General features: G+C 41.0%; 1 protein-coding gene across 8 annotated transcripts in view; it reads right to left on the bottom strand.

Moving 5' to 3' along the window:
- Nucleotides 1–13,292, bottom strand: part of TRPM6 (transient receptor potential cation channel subfamily M member 6) — a 169,778-nt gene that overhangs the window by 93,244 nt on the left and 63,242 nt on the right. For all 8 annotated transcript variants that reach the window (XR_007122282.1, XM_047700123.1, XM_047700122.1 and 5 more), the window contains 4 exons: nt 11,174–11,298; nt 8,325–8,496; nt 3,174–3,342; nt 1,922–2,045 (listed from right to left, as the gene is read on the bottom strand). Coding sequence is in view for 7 of the 8 variants with exons in the window: in XM_047700123.1 (XP_047556079.1) it covers nt 1,922–2,045; nt 3,174–3,342; nt 8,325–8,496; nt 11,174–11,298 (590 nt within the window). In the remaining variant the exon portion in view is untranslated. The remainder of the gene's footprint in view (nt 1–1,921; nt 2,046–3,173; nt 3,343–8,324; nt 8,497–11,173; nt 11,299–13,292) is intronic.

The raw sequence follows: 13,292 nt of genomic DNA on the forward strand, positions 1-13,292 counted from the left end.
AGAGGCAAAGAATCTGTACTCAGAAAACTATAAAGTACTCATGAAAGAAATTGAGGAGGACACAAAAAAATGGAAAAATGTTCCATGCTCATGAATTGGAAAAACAAATATTGTGAAAATGTCTATGCTACCTAAGGCAATCTACATGTTTAATGCAATCCCTATCAAAATACCATCAATTTTTTTTTCAAAGAAATGGAACAAATAATCCTAAAATTTTATGCAACCAGAAAAAAACCTCGAATAGCAAGAGGAATGTTGAAAAAGAAAGCCAAGGTTGGTGGCATCACAATTCCAGACTTAAAGCTCTATTACAAAGTGGTCATCATCAAGACAGCATGGTACTGGCACAAAAACAGACACATAGATCAGTGGAACAGAATAGAGAGCCCAGAAAGAGATCCTCAACTCTATGGTCAACTAATCTTTGACAAAGCAGGAAAGACTGTCCAATGGAAAAAAGACCGTCTCTTCAACAAACGGTGTTGGGAAAAGTGGACAGCCACATGCAGAAATATGAAACTGGACCATTTCCTTACACCACACACAAAAATAGACCCAAAATGGATGAAAGACCACAATGTGAGAAAGGAATCCATCCAAACCCTTGAGGAGAACACAGGCAGCAACCTCTTTGGCCTCAACTGCTACAACTTCTTCCTAGAAACATCGCCAAAGGCAAGGGAAGCAAGGGCAAAAATGAACTATTGGGATTTCATCAAGATCAAAAGCTTTTGCACAGCAAAGGAAACAATCAACAAAGCCAAAAGACAACTGACAGAATAGGAGACGATATCTGCAAACAACATATCAGATAAAGAACTAGTATCCAAAATCTATAAAGAACTTATCAAACTCAACACCCAAAGAACAAATAATCCAATCAAGAAATGGGCAGAGGACATGAACAGACATTTCTGCAAAGAAGACATCCAAATGGCCAAAGACACATGAAAAAGTGCTCCACATCACTCGGCATCAGGGAAATACAAATCAAAACCACAGTGAGATACCACCTCACACCAGTCAGAATGGTTAAAATTAACAAGTTAGGAAATGACAGATGCTGGCGAGGATGCAGAGAAAGGGAAGCCCTCCTACACTGTTGGTGGGAATGCAAGCTGGTACAATCACTCTGGAAAACAGTATGGAGGTTCCTCAAAAAGTTGAAAATAGAGCTACCCTACGACCCAGCAATTGCACTACTGGGTATTCACCCTAAAGATAACAAATGTAGTGATCCAAAGGGGCATGTGCACCCGAATGTTTATAGCAGCAATGTCCACAACAGCCAAATTATGGAAAGAACCTAGATGCCTATCAATAGATGAATGGAAAAGAAGAGGTCACACACACACACACACACACACACACACAAATACATACATACACACACACAATGGAATACTATGCAGCCATCAAAAGAAATGAAATCTTGCCATTTGCAAAGATGTGGATGGAACCAAAGGGTATTATACTGAGCTAAATAAGTCAATCAGAGCAAGACAATTATCATATGATCTCCCTGATATGAGGAATTTGAGAGGCAGGGCAGAGGGTTGTGGGGATTAGGGAAGGAAAAATGAAACAAGATGGGATCGGGAGGGAGACAAACCATAAGAGGCTCTTAATCTCAGGAAACAAACTGAGGGTTGCTGGGGGGATTAGGGGGAGGGATAGGGTGGCTGGGTGATGGACACTGGGAGGGTATGTGCTATGGTGAGTGCTGTGAAATGTGTAATCCTGATGATCCACAGACCTGTACCCCTGGGGAAATAATACATTATACGTTAATAAAAATAATTTTTTAAAATAAATAATTTTAAAAGTCCTTATTTTTAAAAGTTGTGGAAACAGATATTATGATTGGTGCAAATTATCAGTTTTAAAGTCGTTTGAGTTATCAACTCATCATACTCACAGAATCCCTGTGCACCATACACTCCATTAGAATTTGAAAAAGGTGCTTGGACTGTTTATGACTAAAGTTGAAAGTGTTCTGAATCATGCAGATGATCTCCTCCTTCAGCTGAGGACGCAGGGCCCTGGGAGAGAGAGAAAAGGTCACAACTTGGCACAATGCAGAGAAGGGAACAAGCCAGTAACTTCAGGGCAAGAGCACCTGTGGGTCACCTCTGAATGAGAAGCTTTCCGTGGACACTTCTGCTCTGAGAGTAAGTGGGCAGGAAGTAGAGGGAAGGAAGGTACCAGGAGAGGCTGAATTTCAAAGCGAGCATAGACGGATCTGCCATGATCCTGGAAAGAACACACTCTGGGGCAAGGTTCCTGAGCTGACAGAGTTCCAATCCATGTCTACTTAAGTAAATTGGTGGAGTCGATATTTTAGCTCAGAGGCATTATATTTACTTACACAGGAGAAAGACCACACTTTTGAAATTGGAAATACCACACTAGATATAGGGATAGCTAGAAAAAAGATTTTTTTCATTTGAAAAGGCTAAAGAATTAAAACCTTAGGGCACCTGGGTGGCTCAGGCGGTTAAGCATCTACTTTCGGCTCAAGTCATGATCCCAAGATCCTAGGATCAAGTCCCACATGGGGCTCCCTGCTCAGCAGGGAGTCTGCTTCTCCTTCACCCCTGCTTGTACTCTCTCTCTCTCTCCCTTTCTCTCTCACGTAAATAAATAAATAAATAAATAAATAAATAAATAAATAAATAAATAAATAAATAAAATCTTACTCTTTTTTTTAAGAATTAAAACCTTTAATAAAAAGAACATACTTTAATGCTGGGTTGCTGATTTCCCCAGTTCCTCTGTTCTTACTAATGACAAATGATCCTAAACGTGATCTGGGGCCCACACGTCTCACTCACTGCAGGGTTTTTTCAACTTTATGGAGCAACTGGAGGAGCACCCCCTCCCTCACTCCCCTGTGGAAGTGCTCCCTCACCCCCACTCCGACCCCCCGCAGGGTTCAAGAACCCCTGAGAGAAGCAGGCCATTCTTCAGCGAAAGAAACAGCAACTTGTATCAGTGGAGAGCATTTGGGCATTAATCCATACATATAAAAATCACTGAAAAATTAATTCCTGTCTAATCTCTGTCTCCCCGGGATATGTGGCCCACCCAAACACAGAGCTTCAGTGGAGGAATAAAATGGAGGAATAAATAGTTACTGTGGTTTGACAGCTGAGGAGTCAACAACTCACCCTTCATCTGCTAGGTGTTTGTGGGTGAAGGCCAGGAGGTCGGCGGCCCTGCCCGTGCCGTCACACACCACCACGGGATCTTTGTCCCTCACAGTTTCCCACACGGCGAGGATGACATTGGGACCTCCTTCCACCACCAGCCCTACCACGGGCACACCTTGTCTTGAACCTATTTCAGAGGACAAATAATACCAAAGTGTTACAGAGAAACCTTACACTGGCCAATCATCCATTTTGCTTTCGGGGACACAAGCCTTTCCATCACCCCAGATACCTGCTACCCGTGCTCACCCTCTTCCTTCCTTGACTCACTCAGGCTTCCCTAGCTCAAGACCAAGCCAGAAGCTTGCACTTTCCATAAAGCTGCAGAAATAATGGTGAGAGCATCTTCAAGCTTTTCCCCCATTAAAAAGGTAGCTAAAGGTTTTCACTAGTTTAAAAAAAATTTTTTTTAAGTAGTCTTCAAGAAATCTCTATTTTTCATTTTGGAAAACTTCAAACATGTCTTTAAAAAAAGAAAAAAACAGAATGATATAATGGATCCCAATGCATCTATCACTCACCTCCAAAAATGATCAACCTTTTGCCAATTTAATCAACTTCTAAGTATGATTCTAAGAACAAGATGGGATGGGTAACTCTTTTAAAGAAAAGATATTGGTTGAAAAAATGTTACAGAATGAAATATATAGTGTGATCCTTTTTATATTTTTAAAACCACATACATGAGTATATATTTATAAATATTTGCATTATATATTTCTTTGTACACTTGCCCAATACATATATGTGTATAAATGTTTATTATACATACATATCTGTATATACACTTACATATGCATTTATTATATATATACACATATATACATTTTTATATATCCATATACCCATGTGTGTATATATATATAAACAAACATTTTATACACATACATATCCACATTGTATATATATGTAATATATATATAAAACCAGAAAACTCTGGAAGTGTACATATCAAACTACTAATACTGGAGAGGGAGGGAAGGATTTGGAGAAAAACTCAAAAGGGACCTTATTTATTCTATAGACTTATTTAACTTCTACACATTGCATGCATCGATATATTTAAAGCATTATTTTTTATTTTTCAAAAGCAGACAAATCAGCAGGCAATATCACACTCACACCTGGGCATCGGAGGATGTTTTCCTGGGCCCCAAGTTTAACAGGCCCTCGTCTAGCCACGCCTCTCCCCTCACAGTGAAGAGTCTACAGGACCAACGTTTGAGGGAAGCCTAGGCCTACTTCCCTATTTACCAGAGTGACCTAGATCCCCAAATTCCTGCCTTTAGGGGCTGCCAGAGCCTCTGCTCCAGATACGTCCTCCTGCAGGACATACTTGCCCATGACTCTGTGGCATAGGGGAGAGGTGGGTAGAGCTCGGACATACAGGCTGGGGTGCGCAGGTGAGTACATGTGAAGCCCTTGGCACAGAGGGATGGAGCCAAGGGCAGAAAGAGAAGCAGAGAGCAGGCTGTATGTAGGCTGGGGAGACAGTCTTGGCTCTGGCTCAGAACTCCCAAATTTCCAAGATGCTGAACTCAAACCTGGCCTTCCAGCTATATGGACAAATGTAAAAGGATAAAACATTATACAGTTTGTTAGCTTGATTTAAAGCTTTTAAATATTCTAACATATAGTATGTGGTCTTTCCTGTGTACCCCCTGGACTCCACAAATGTTTGGCAGGAGTGGCAGCTGGGGGTGAGGGAGATGCCTTAGCAGGTATCCAAACATGGAATTCAGTCTGTTTAATTGCTCTGAGATTCTACTTCTTTTCCCCTTCCATATACTTCTACCTCATTATTTTCTCCCTGTCACTAAAAAGTGAATCTAAGATATGTCAATTGATAGTCATGGGATTCCTCTAATAATATAGTCTTATAAAAGCTAAATGAGATGAAGAAAATGATACTTAACATGTAAAAGTACTAGAAGAAAATTCAAATAAATATTCCATTAATCATAAATTATTGACATGGATGGAAAAAACTTTTGTGAGAGAATATCTTATACCCTATATAATGAAATACTACATAGCCATTAAAAATGTTTTAAACTACGCTTGCTGATGTGGAAATGCATTCATGGGGAGGGAAAGACTACAAAAGTAGCATAGATATTACACAAACCTAGCGTTCATTTAAAAAAATATTGCTTTGTGGGCGTGTAGAAAATTTCTGAAAGCATATATGAGAAAGTTGACAATGGTTAGTTTTTTGTGTGAAATTATGGAAAACCCTTCCTTCTACTATATGTTATCTTTGCTTTACCTGAATATGAGAGTATATAGCACTTTTATCATCACAAAAGAATTAATAAGGGTAAAGAGGGAATTCAATTTCTATTAGGTATGTCTTTCTAGAAGCGATAACTAATTCCCACAAAACTAAAAATATTTGTGATTGTTTTCTACAAGAAGGATCTTACTGATGCTACTAATTAAATTTGTTTTAAAAAAGAAAAAAATGTCAAGTTCTTGCTGAAAAATCTTACTAGGGAGCTCCCTCTACCCTTGGACCCCAGGATTAGGCAGGAATATGATATCATGCTCCAGATTAAAAGCTCCTAGGATGGATATCCCAGGAAAGCACTCTCCCCCACTGAGAGTTGGATATCGAAGAGATACAGAGGCATCTGATTATACGCTTTCTATCCTCAGGGGCTTAGGAGCTGACAATGGCCACATTTCAAATGGCGAAACCCAGGAATTCCTATAGCAACTTTATGATGTCAGGGTTTTGGGGTTTTTTTTTTCTAAGTACTCTTGGCCAGTACCAAGGGTTTTCCAGGGACTCCAATAAGTCCAGCTGAAAAGAAATGAAAGAAATCAACAAAATATTTAAGTCTTTTCCATCCAAATAGATCCTTTTTAAACAGTACAAATATGGTAGAAAGCCTCCGTAGTGAGCATGGTGGGCATGAAGACCAGCTTTGATACATAAGAATTTGGTGTCTGTTGGGGGCTTTTCTTTTCTTTCTTTCCTTTCTTCTTCTTCTCTTCCTTCTCCTCCTCCTCCTTCTCTCTCCTTCCTTTCTTCCTTTCCCATGTGTGTGCATGTAGGTGTCTTAACTGTTTTCGTTCCTTCCTATTGGTTCTTAGAATAATAATTGTTACCAATCCACTGGAATGGACTACACATTCTTTTACACACAAAGTAAAACTCTCCAAATAAGTACCAAGTTTCAAGATCTTTGAAAGTAGAAATGTTACTTGATGCTATGTGGAAGCTTCAGGTTGTATGCACAAATGGAGAATCAGCAGGGAATAAGAAAGACAAGACTTTGCTCTCTAGGGGCACACATTATGATGCTGTACAAAACCCCTAAGCAATTTCGGTGGTGGTCATGAGTCAACAGAGGCAACAAGACATTTCAGGTCATTGAGAGTTCAGACCCCAAGAGAGCCCTCCTGCAGAGACTCTTCTTCAGGCCAGTCTCTCACCTATCCTCCTCTTCTCTGCTCTGTGGCTCTCCTTTCCCCCGACCTACACCCACTCCACAGAGGACCACATGCCTGATCCCCTCTCCCCTTTCCTTACCTAAATGAGCCTCCAATCTTAACACTAAGCTCTAAGTGACTGGCAACAATACCCAGGGTCCCTCCCACACACACCCCCCACCACCACTGCAAACAAGATTACACCTATATCAAAGGAGGATAAAAGGAAAGAAAGAAACAGACATTTATTGAGGGCATACTATGCACCCAACACTATTGCAGGCACAGCAAGCGTACATTATCTCAATTTTCACAACAAAAGGTAGACAGTTCCCTCCCTTTTATATTAAGAACACTGTTTAACAGACGTTAACTCCCTTGGCCAAGATCATAGATAGTAGATGACACAGCTTCTTTGACCTATCTGACCTCCTACATTCTGCTGCCTCAGAAGATCAAGGTGAAAAACTCAAAGGACATTCAACATATAAGGCCAAAGTCAAAGACTAAAGAGGACTTGAGCCTCCCTAGGGCCTTGGCTCCCTGGTCTTCTGCCCCAACAGTGGGGAGATTTTGTGGAAGATTTAACTCATGGAAAGAGGCAGAAAAGCCCACTTTCTGCTGCCTTGGACAAAACATCTCCATTTCTCAGGGAGCACCTAGTTTCCACCTCTCCACCCAAAGATGTTTTGCGGATTCTGGCCCTCTCCCCCCTTCTCCCTCCTACAGATACTACTATTAAAAAAGAGACAATAGGTCCAAAATAGAGTCACTTGTGCTAAGCTCCACATCTGCAAACCAAGACATAATACTCAACTTAATTGCAGTTGCAACCTTTCCCAGGAATGTAACCTGTAACGAGTCCATCTGGAATTATCTGGTTGGCACTAGTGAGGTCATCCGCCTGGTAGGACCCCCACGCCCACCCCATCTTCCCCCAAAGGAAGGTGACCTTGCCCAAAACAATCCACTCCTTGTTAGAAGAACTCCCTTGACACACCTCCTTCTGCCTATAAAAGTCTTCCACTCTGTCCTGCTCCTTGGAATTCCTCTCCACCTGCCAGATGGGATGTGGCCCAACTGATGAATCACTGAAGAAGGCTAGTAAGATCTTTCAATTTACTCAACTGAATTTTGTTTTTTTAACACTACCAAAATGGCCATCTCGAAGCATCATGGAAGCAGCACACAACACTGAAACCTTCAAAGGTCCTATTTCTAAAAGCCCTGTCTGGTTTTAATGCTTTCCTATCTGGGGCATGCCACCATATATGAAACACATCTTCCCTGACAGTCAAACTCATGCCCCCACTCTTCCCAGGCCAGTCTCCTTCCTGCTCTTCAGTCATCTCCATTCTGGTGACAACACCTCCCCCACCACACACACAACCATCCTCCACCCATCCTCCCTATGGACAGCTGAAGGTTACGCTAAAGTCTCCACTGTTCCAGAAAACCTCTCGTGACTATGCTGTCCCCCAAGACTTCTTCCCCTCTCTCCTGTCACCCACAATTCCACATTCCTGCTTTCTTCTGGCAGTGGGTTCACGTATGTTAATTTAAGGCAGGGAGCAGCTTGGACCTCTCTACTCTGTATGGATGACAAAGGAATGCCTTTCTCCATAGTACCCCCAAGCCAGGCCCTGGTGGCTGAGCCTCCATGGTACTCACGACTGTGTATTTTCTGCAGAGACAGGTACTTTTCCAGGTTCCTCCTGAGCTTCATCTCATTTCCATACTTGCCCACAGTCCCGTCATCGGACAAGATGAAGTGGGAATGCATGCTGTTGAGTGTGGTGAGCTTGCTGAGGGGGTTGCCCAGTGTCTGGTACAGGCACACTACCTGAAGAGAGTAAAGATATAAAGATATGAGGGAAGGTCAGAGAAGGACCTTGACTTTGACCCCAGAATACAATTTCCCAATAAAAGCAACCAGCCATTCTCAAGGAGGAAAAAAAATATGCACCATTAGCCTGAAACTTTTTTTAGTACTAAAACACAAGGAAGCCATGAAAAACAACTAGAATTGTGTTAAAAGGACTCAGAAGACAACTTGAAAATTTTCCACTGGCCAAAATGGGATAGTTCAGGCATAATTAAGAGTAATAACTACAATAGATGAATTGAAACATATTTAATACTCGGTATGTTTCATGAACCAAAAAAACTCACTGTTCACCTTGAAGGATGATTGATAATGAATCATTGCTTTAAAAACTGGAAGATAAAGAGAAACAATCAAGCCTTCTGCCTTTTCCCATACATCTGTACCACAAGGTAAAACAAATCGTTGATGAGAAAATGTTTCTCTTTACAGAGTGTTTAGCTAATAAAGAACACTATAATTAAATATCAGCATTTGCAACTCAGTTGAGATCATGAATCTACGCGAGGACATCATAAAAAGAAAGACGATCAAAAGTTACAAAGAAAGAACCCATCTCTTACGGCATAAACTCGCACAAAATAACTTGTATATGACATACCTCTGGATCAAACTACCAATTTATAGGAAAAACAAGAGACAGAGAAATACATTAAACCCTACTATAACAGGCTGAATTTGTAAAATGCAAACTATGGGAAATTCTTCAGGAAAAATGACCTAGTTCTTTAACAAATAAACTGCACCAAAAAAAAAAAAAAAAAAAAAACGACGACGACGACGAAGAAGAAGAAAGAGAGAGAGAGAGAGAGAGAAGGAAGGACAGTCCATAGGTTAAAAATGACTACGGGGCACCTGAGTGGCTCAGCCAGCTGAAATCCAACTCTTGATTTCAGCTCAGGTCATGATCTCAGGGTCTTGAGATCAGCCTTGCATCGGGCTTCATGCTAGGCATGGAGCCTGCTTGGGATTCCCTCTCTCCTCAGCTCCTCTTCCTCTCCTTCTCGAACAACAATTAAAAAAAAAAAAAAGAAAAAAAGACTGAAAGTGACTCAAGAGACATCTCAACCCATCACAATACAGGAAACTTTTCTGGATAATGAAATCAAACAATTAGGGCACCTGGGTGGCTCAATCGGTTAAACATCAGCCTTCAGCTCAGGTCTTGGGATCAAGCCAGGTGATGGGCTCCCTGCTCAGCACAGACTCTGCTTCTCCCTCTGCCCCTCCTCCCTACTTGTACTCTCTCTCTTTCTCCGTCTCTCACTCCCTCAAATAAATAAATCTTTTTTAAAAAAGGAATTATACACAATCAGAACACTGAAAATAGACTAGCTATTTGTTGATATTTAGGAATTAATTTTTAATTTTTTAGGTATGAAAATGGCAACGTTATATATTTTTAATTGTCCATATATTTCAGAAATATCTACTTATTTGTATTTAAGAATAGCAAAGTATTGGTAAATTAATTGCTAAATTAGAAATACTGGTTAAAATATTTACCAGAGACATTATGTGATGTCTGGAATTTGCTTCAAAATATTGGAGTGAAGAGGTGGGGAACTGATAAAGGTAGAGAGGAGACAAAATTGGCTCTAATCTCGTAATTGCTAAAGCTGGGAGATGGGTACATAGGATTTCATTATTTTAATCTCTCTACTCCTTAATGTGTGTGAAATTTTCCAAAATGAAAGTTAAACCATACACATGTCTATGCTAACTGACATAGAGAAGTAACTGTTAAATAGTTAATCCAAAGAACAATTCACAAAAACAAATAAAAATAAAAAACAGATTTACATTGGTGGGTTTCTGTTACTACTTTTTTTATGTAAATTTTTTTTATTATACTTACATACACTTTTGTAGAAAAAATTCTCTGCACCAAGATATTAATAGTAGCTATCTTTCCTCTGCATACCTTTGGTAATACCTAAAATTTTCATCAAAAATATACACTATTCTTATACACAGACTTAGACAAGTCTGTTCCTTATTTAAAAAAAAACAGGATCAAAGAATTGATACACAGGAATGAATAAAGCAGAGAGTAGTACAAGATAAGGAAAGAGAAGGGTCAGTTCATGAACGGTCCTTGTTTTATCAGACACACCACTACAAGAAACTCGACTATTACTCTCAGCAAGACAGGAGCCATTGAAGGGTTTTTCCTAGGGGAATAGCACGATCTGATGCATATTTTAGAAGAATCATTTTGGCTACTGTGTTGAGATTAGATGACAAGAAGTGAGAAGCACTAGAGAAAGGAAGGCTTATTACTACAATCATCCAGGGGACAGATAATGGTGGTTTAGACCTGTTCGGTAACAGTGGGGGTAATGAAAAGAGATCAGATTCCAGATATATTTTTATATTTAAAGTGAAGCGGAGATAATTTCCTGATGGATTAGGTTTGAAGTATTGAGAGATCATTCCAGGATTAGTCCGAGGTTTTTGGCTTGAACAACTTCAAGGATAAGATCATCATTTTCTAAGATAGGGCAAGTAGGAAGGCAAAAGTTGGTTTGGAGTATATTACATTGAGATGCCTTTTAGAAACCCAGGTATAGCGCTGAGCTGGCAGTTAGATACATATTCGTTGCCTTTGGTTGTGAACGGGATGCCCACTTACATCTTTTCCAATAAGATCTCTCTGGTTCTCAATGACGCCCCAAGGAGGGATTCCAACTGTCCAGATTTTTCTCAAGGACTGGAAGGAATGGGCTTTCAGGGCATCCCCGACATGTTTGGACACACCTATGAACAACAGAGATCAAACTTTAACATGCAAATCATGCAAAACACTGGTGTGATTGCTGGAAAGAGACAAATGGGCATGGGTATACGCAAAGGACCATTCTTAGGGAAAGTTGCTAGGGCAGTGGAATGAATTTCTGATATCCTGGCTTCCTGTACTCTTTTAACACCTCTTTCTCCTATCATTCACCTCTTTAAATAATTCTCCTCTCCCTTTGGGCAATTTTTGCTTACAACCTCAGTCCTGCCCCTATTTTTGACTGACCAGAAAGTCCTCTGATGCCAACATGAATGTTCTAAATATTTTTTTTTTCCTCTTTCTCAATTGTCCCAGCAAAACATCCTACAGAAATGGCTCTTGCCTCATGGAAGCAAATTAAGTCAACAGCTTTATAGACATAAATATTCCAGAACTAATGCATTCATATTTGACCTTCTGGAATTAATAGCAACAATAATAATAATAGCCAGCATTGATCAAACACTTACAATGCACCAGGTGCTTTTTTTTTTTTTTTTTTTTTTTTTTAGGTGTTTCACAGGTATTTACACTTTAAGTAGAAACTTTAATCTATTTTACAGGCAAGAATGGAGTCATAAAGAAGTTAAATAATTAGCCCAACATTATAGAGCTGGTAATTTGTAGAGCTTGGATTCCAATCCAGGATATTTGACTTTTCTTTTTTAACCAGACATTATTTCTAAAACAATTTTAGGCTCAGGTTCACATAAAACTGAGCCAATAGTACAGACTTCCTTTGTACCCCTAATCTATACACCACCCCCGCCACATGGTACATTTGTCCCAGCTGATGAACCCACACTGACACATCATTATCACCCAAAGACCACAGTTTATGTTGGGATGGGTGCTGTAGATTCCACAGGTTTGAACAAACACATAATGATCTATACCCGTCGCTGTCAATCAAACAGAACAGATTCATGGCCCTAAAAGTCCTCTGTGTTCCACTTATTCATCCCCTGCCACCAGCTCTGGCAAACAGTGATCCTTTCACTGTCTCCAGTTTCGCCTTTTCCAGGATGTCATATTGTTAGAATCATGCAGTATGTGGCTTCGAGATGGGTTCCATCTGCCTTTTAATGACAACGCTGCACTGCGCCACTGACCCTTGTTATCTATGGTGTGGGTCCTGTACGTGTCATTAGCGCATACCCGCGTGCACGCGCACGCACACACACACACACACACACACTCTATCTACGGCACCCATCTGATGCACGGCGCTTAATCATTTCCCCCTCTCTGCCATCTTCCAACCCACCCTATCTTTTGCACTTTTCCCAGAGCCATTTTCTAGAATCGGGGATCGGGAGCACAGGCGTGTATCAGCATCAGCTGTGCTGCCATCCGCCACAGTAGAGATCAGGGCTCCCTTGGTCTGGCCTGGGCTAGCAGCACGGTGGGGCTGGTGGATGTACTTCAGCATCCCACATGTGGGCCTAGTACATACTGTCTGAGACTCTCTGTAAAACCAGGTCTGACTGCATCATTTCCTACGCATTCTCCTGTCCAAATTCCTTTGAGGCCCCAGGCTATACAGAGAATAAAACCTCAGCCCCATCAGCAGGGCATCCAGTCTGGCTCCGTCTCCCATGTCCCTGTCCTCTGCCACATGGCACATCCAACCTGTAGCCTTATCGCCTCTTTCTACCTGTGCCTTCACCTCCAGCTGTGTGCCTGGCCTTGAACTGCCACCTCTGTCTAGGAGGATCCTTCCTACCCTTCCTTCAAGGCCAACGGCAAGTGCTATATCCTTCTCCATGCCTCCTTGGGTGCCCTCAGGAGGAACTGGGATGTGTCTTGTTCTTCCTTGTATTCCCAACCTGTGCTTTGTACCTCAACCGTGACCCAGTCAGCACTGATGGTGCTTAGTTGCTCATTCTTATCACAGTCCACCTTGTCACTAAACCCAGGGCCGGTATCTTACTCACCTTTCATCCACAGCAACTATCCAAATGCTTTATACATA

Source organism: Lutra lutra, chromosome 13 (assembly GCF_902655055.1).
Source record: "Lutra lutra chromosome 13, mLutLut1.2, whole genome shotgun sequence".
Classification (NCBI taxonomy): Eukaryota; Metazoa; Chordata; class Mammalia; order Carnivora; family Mustelidae; genus Lutra; species Lutra lutra.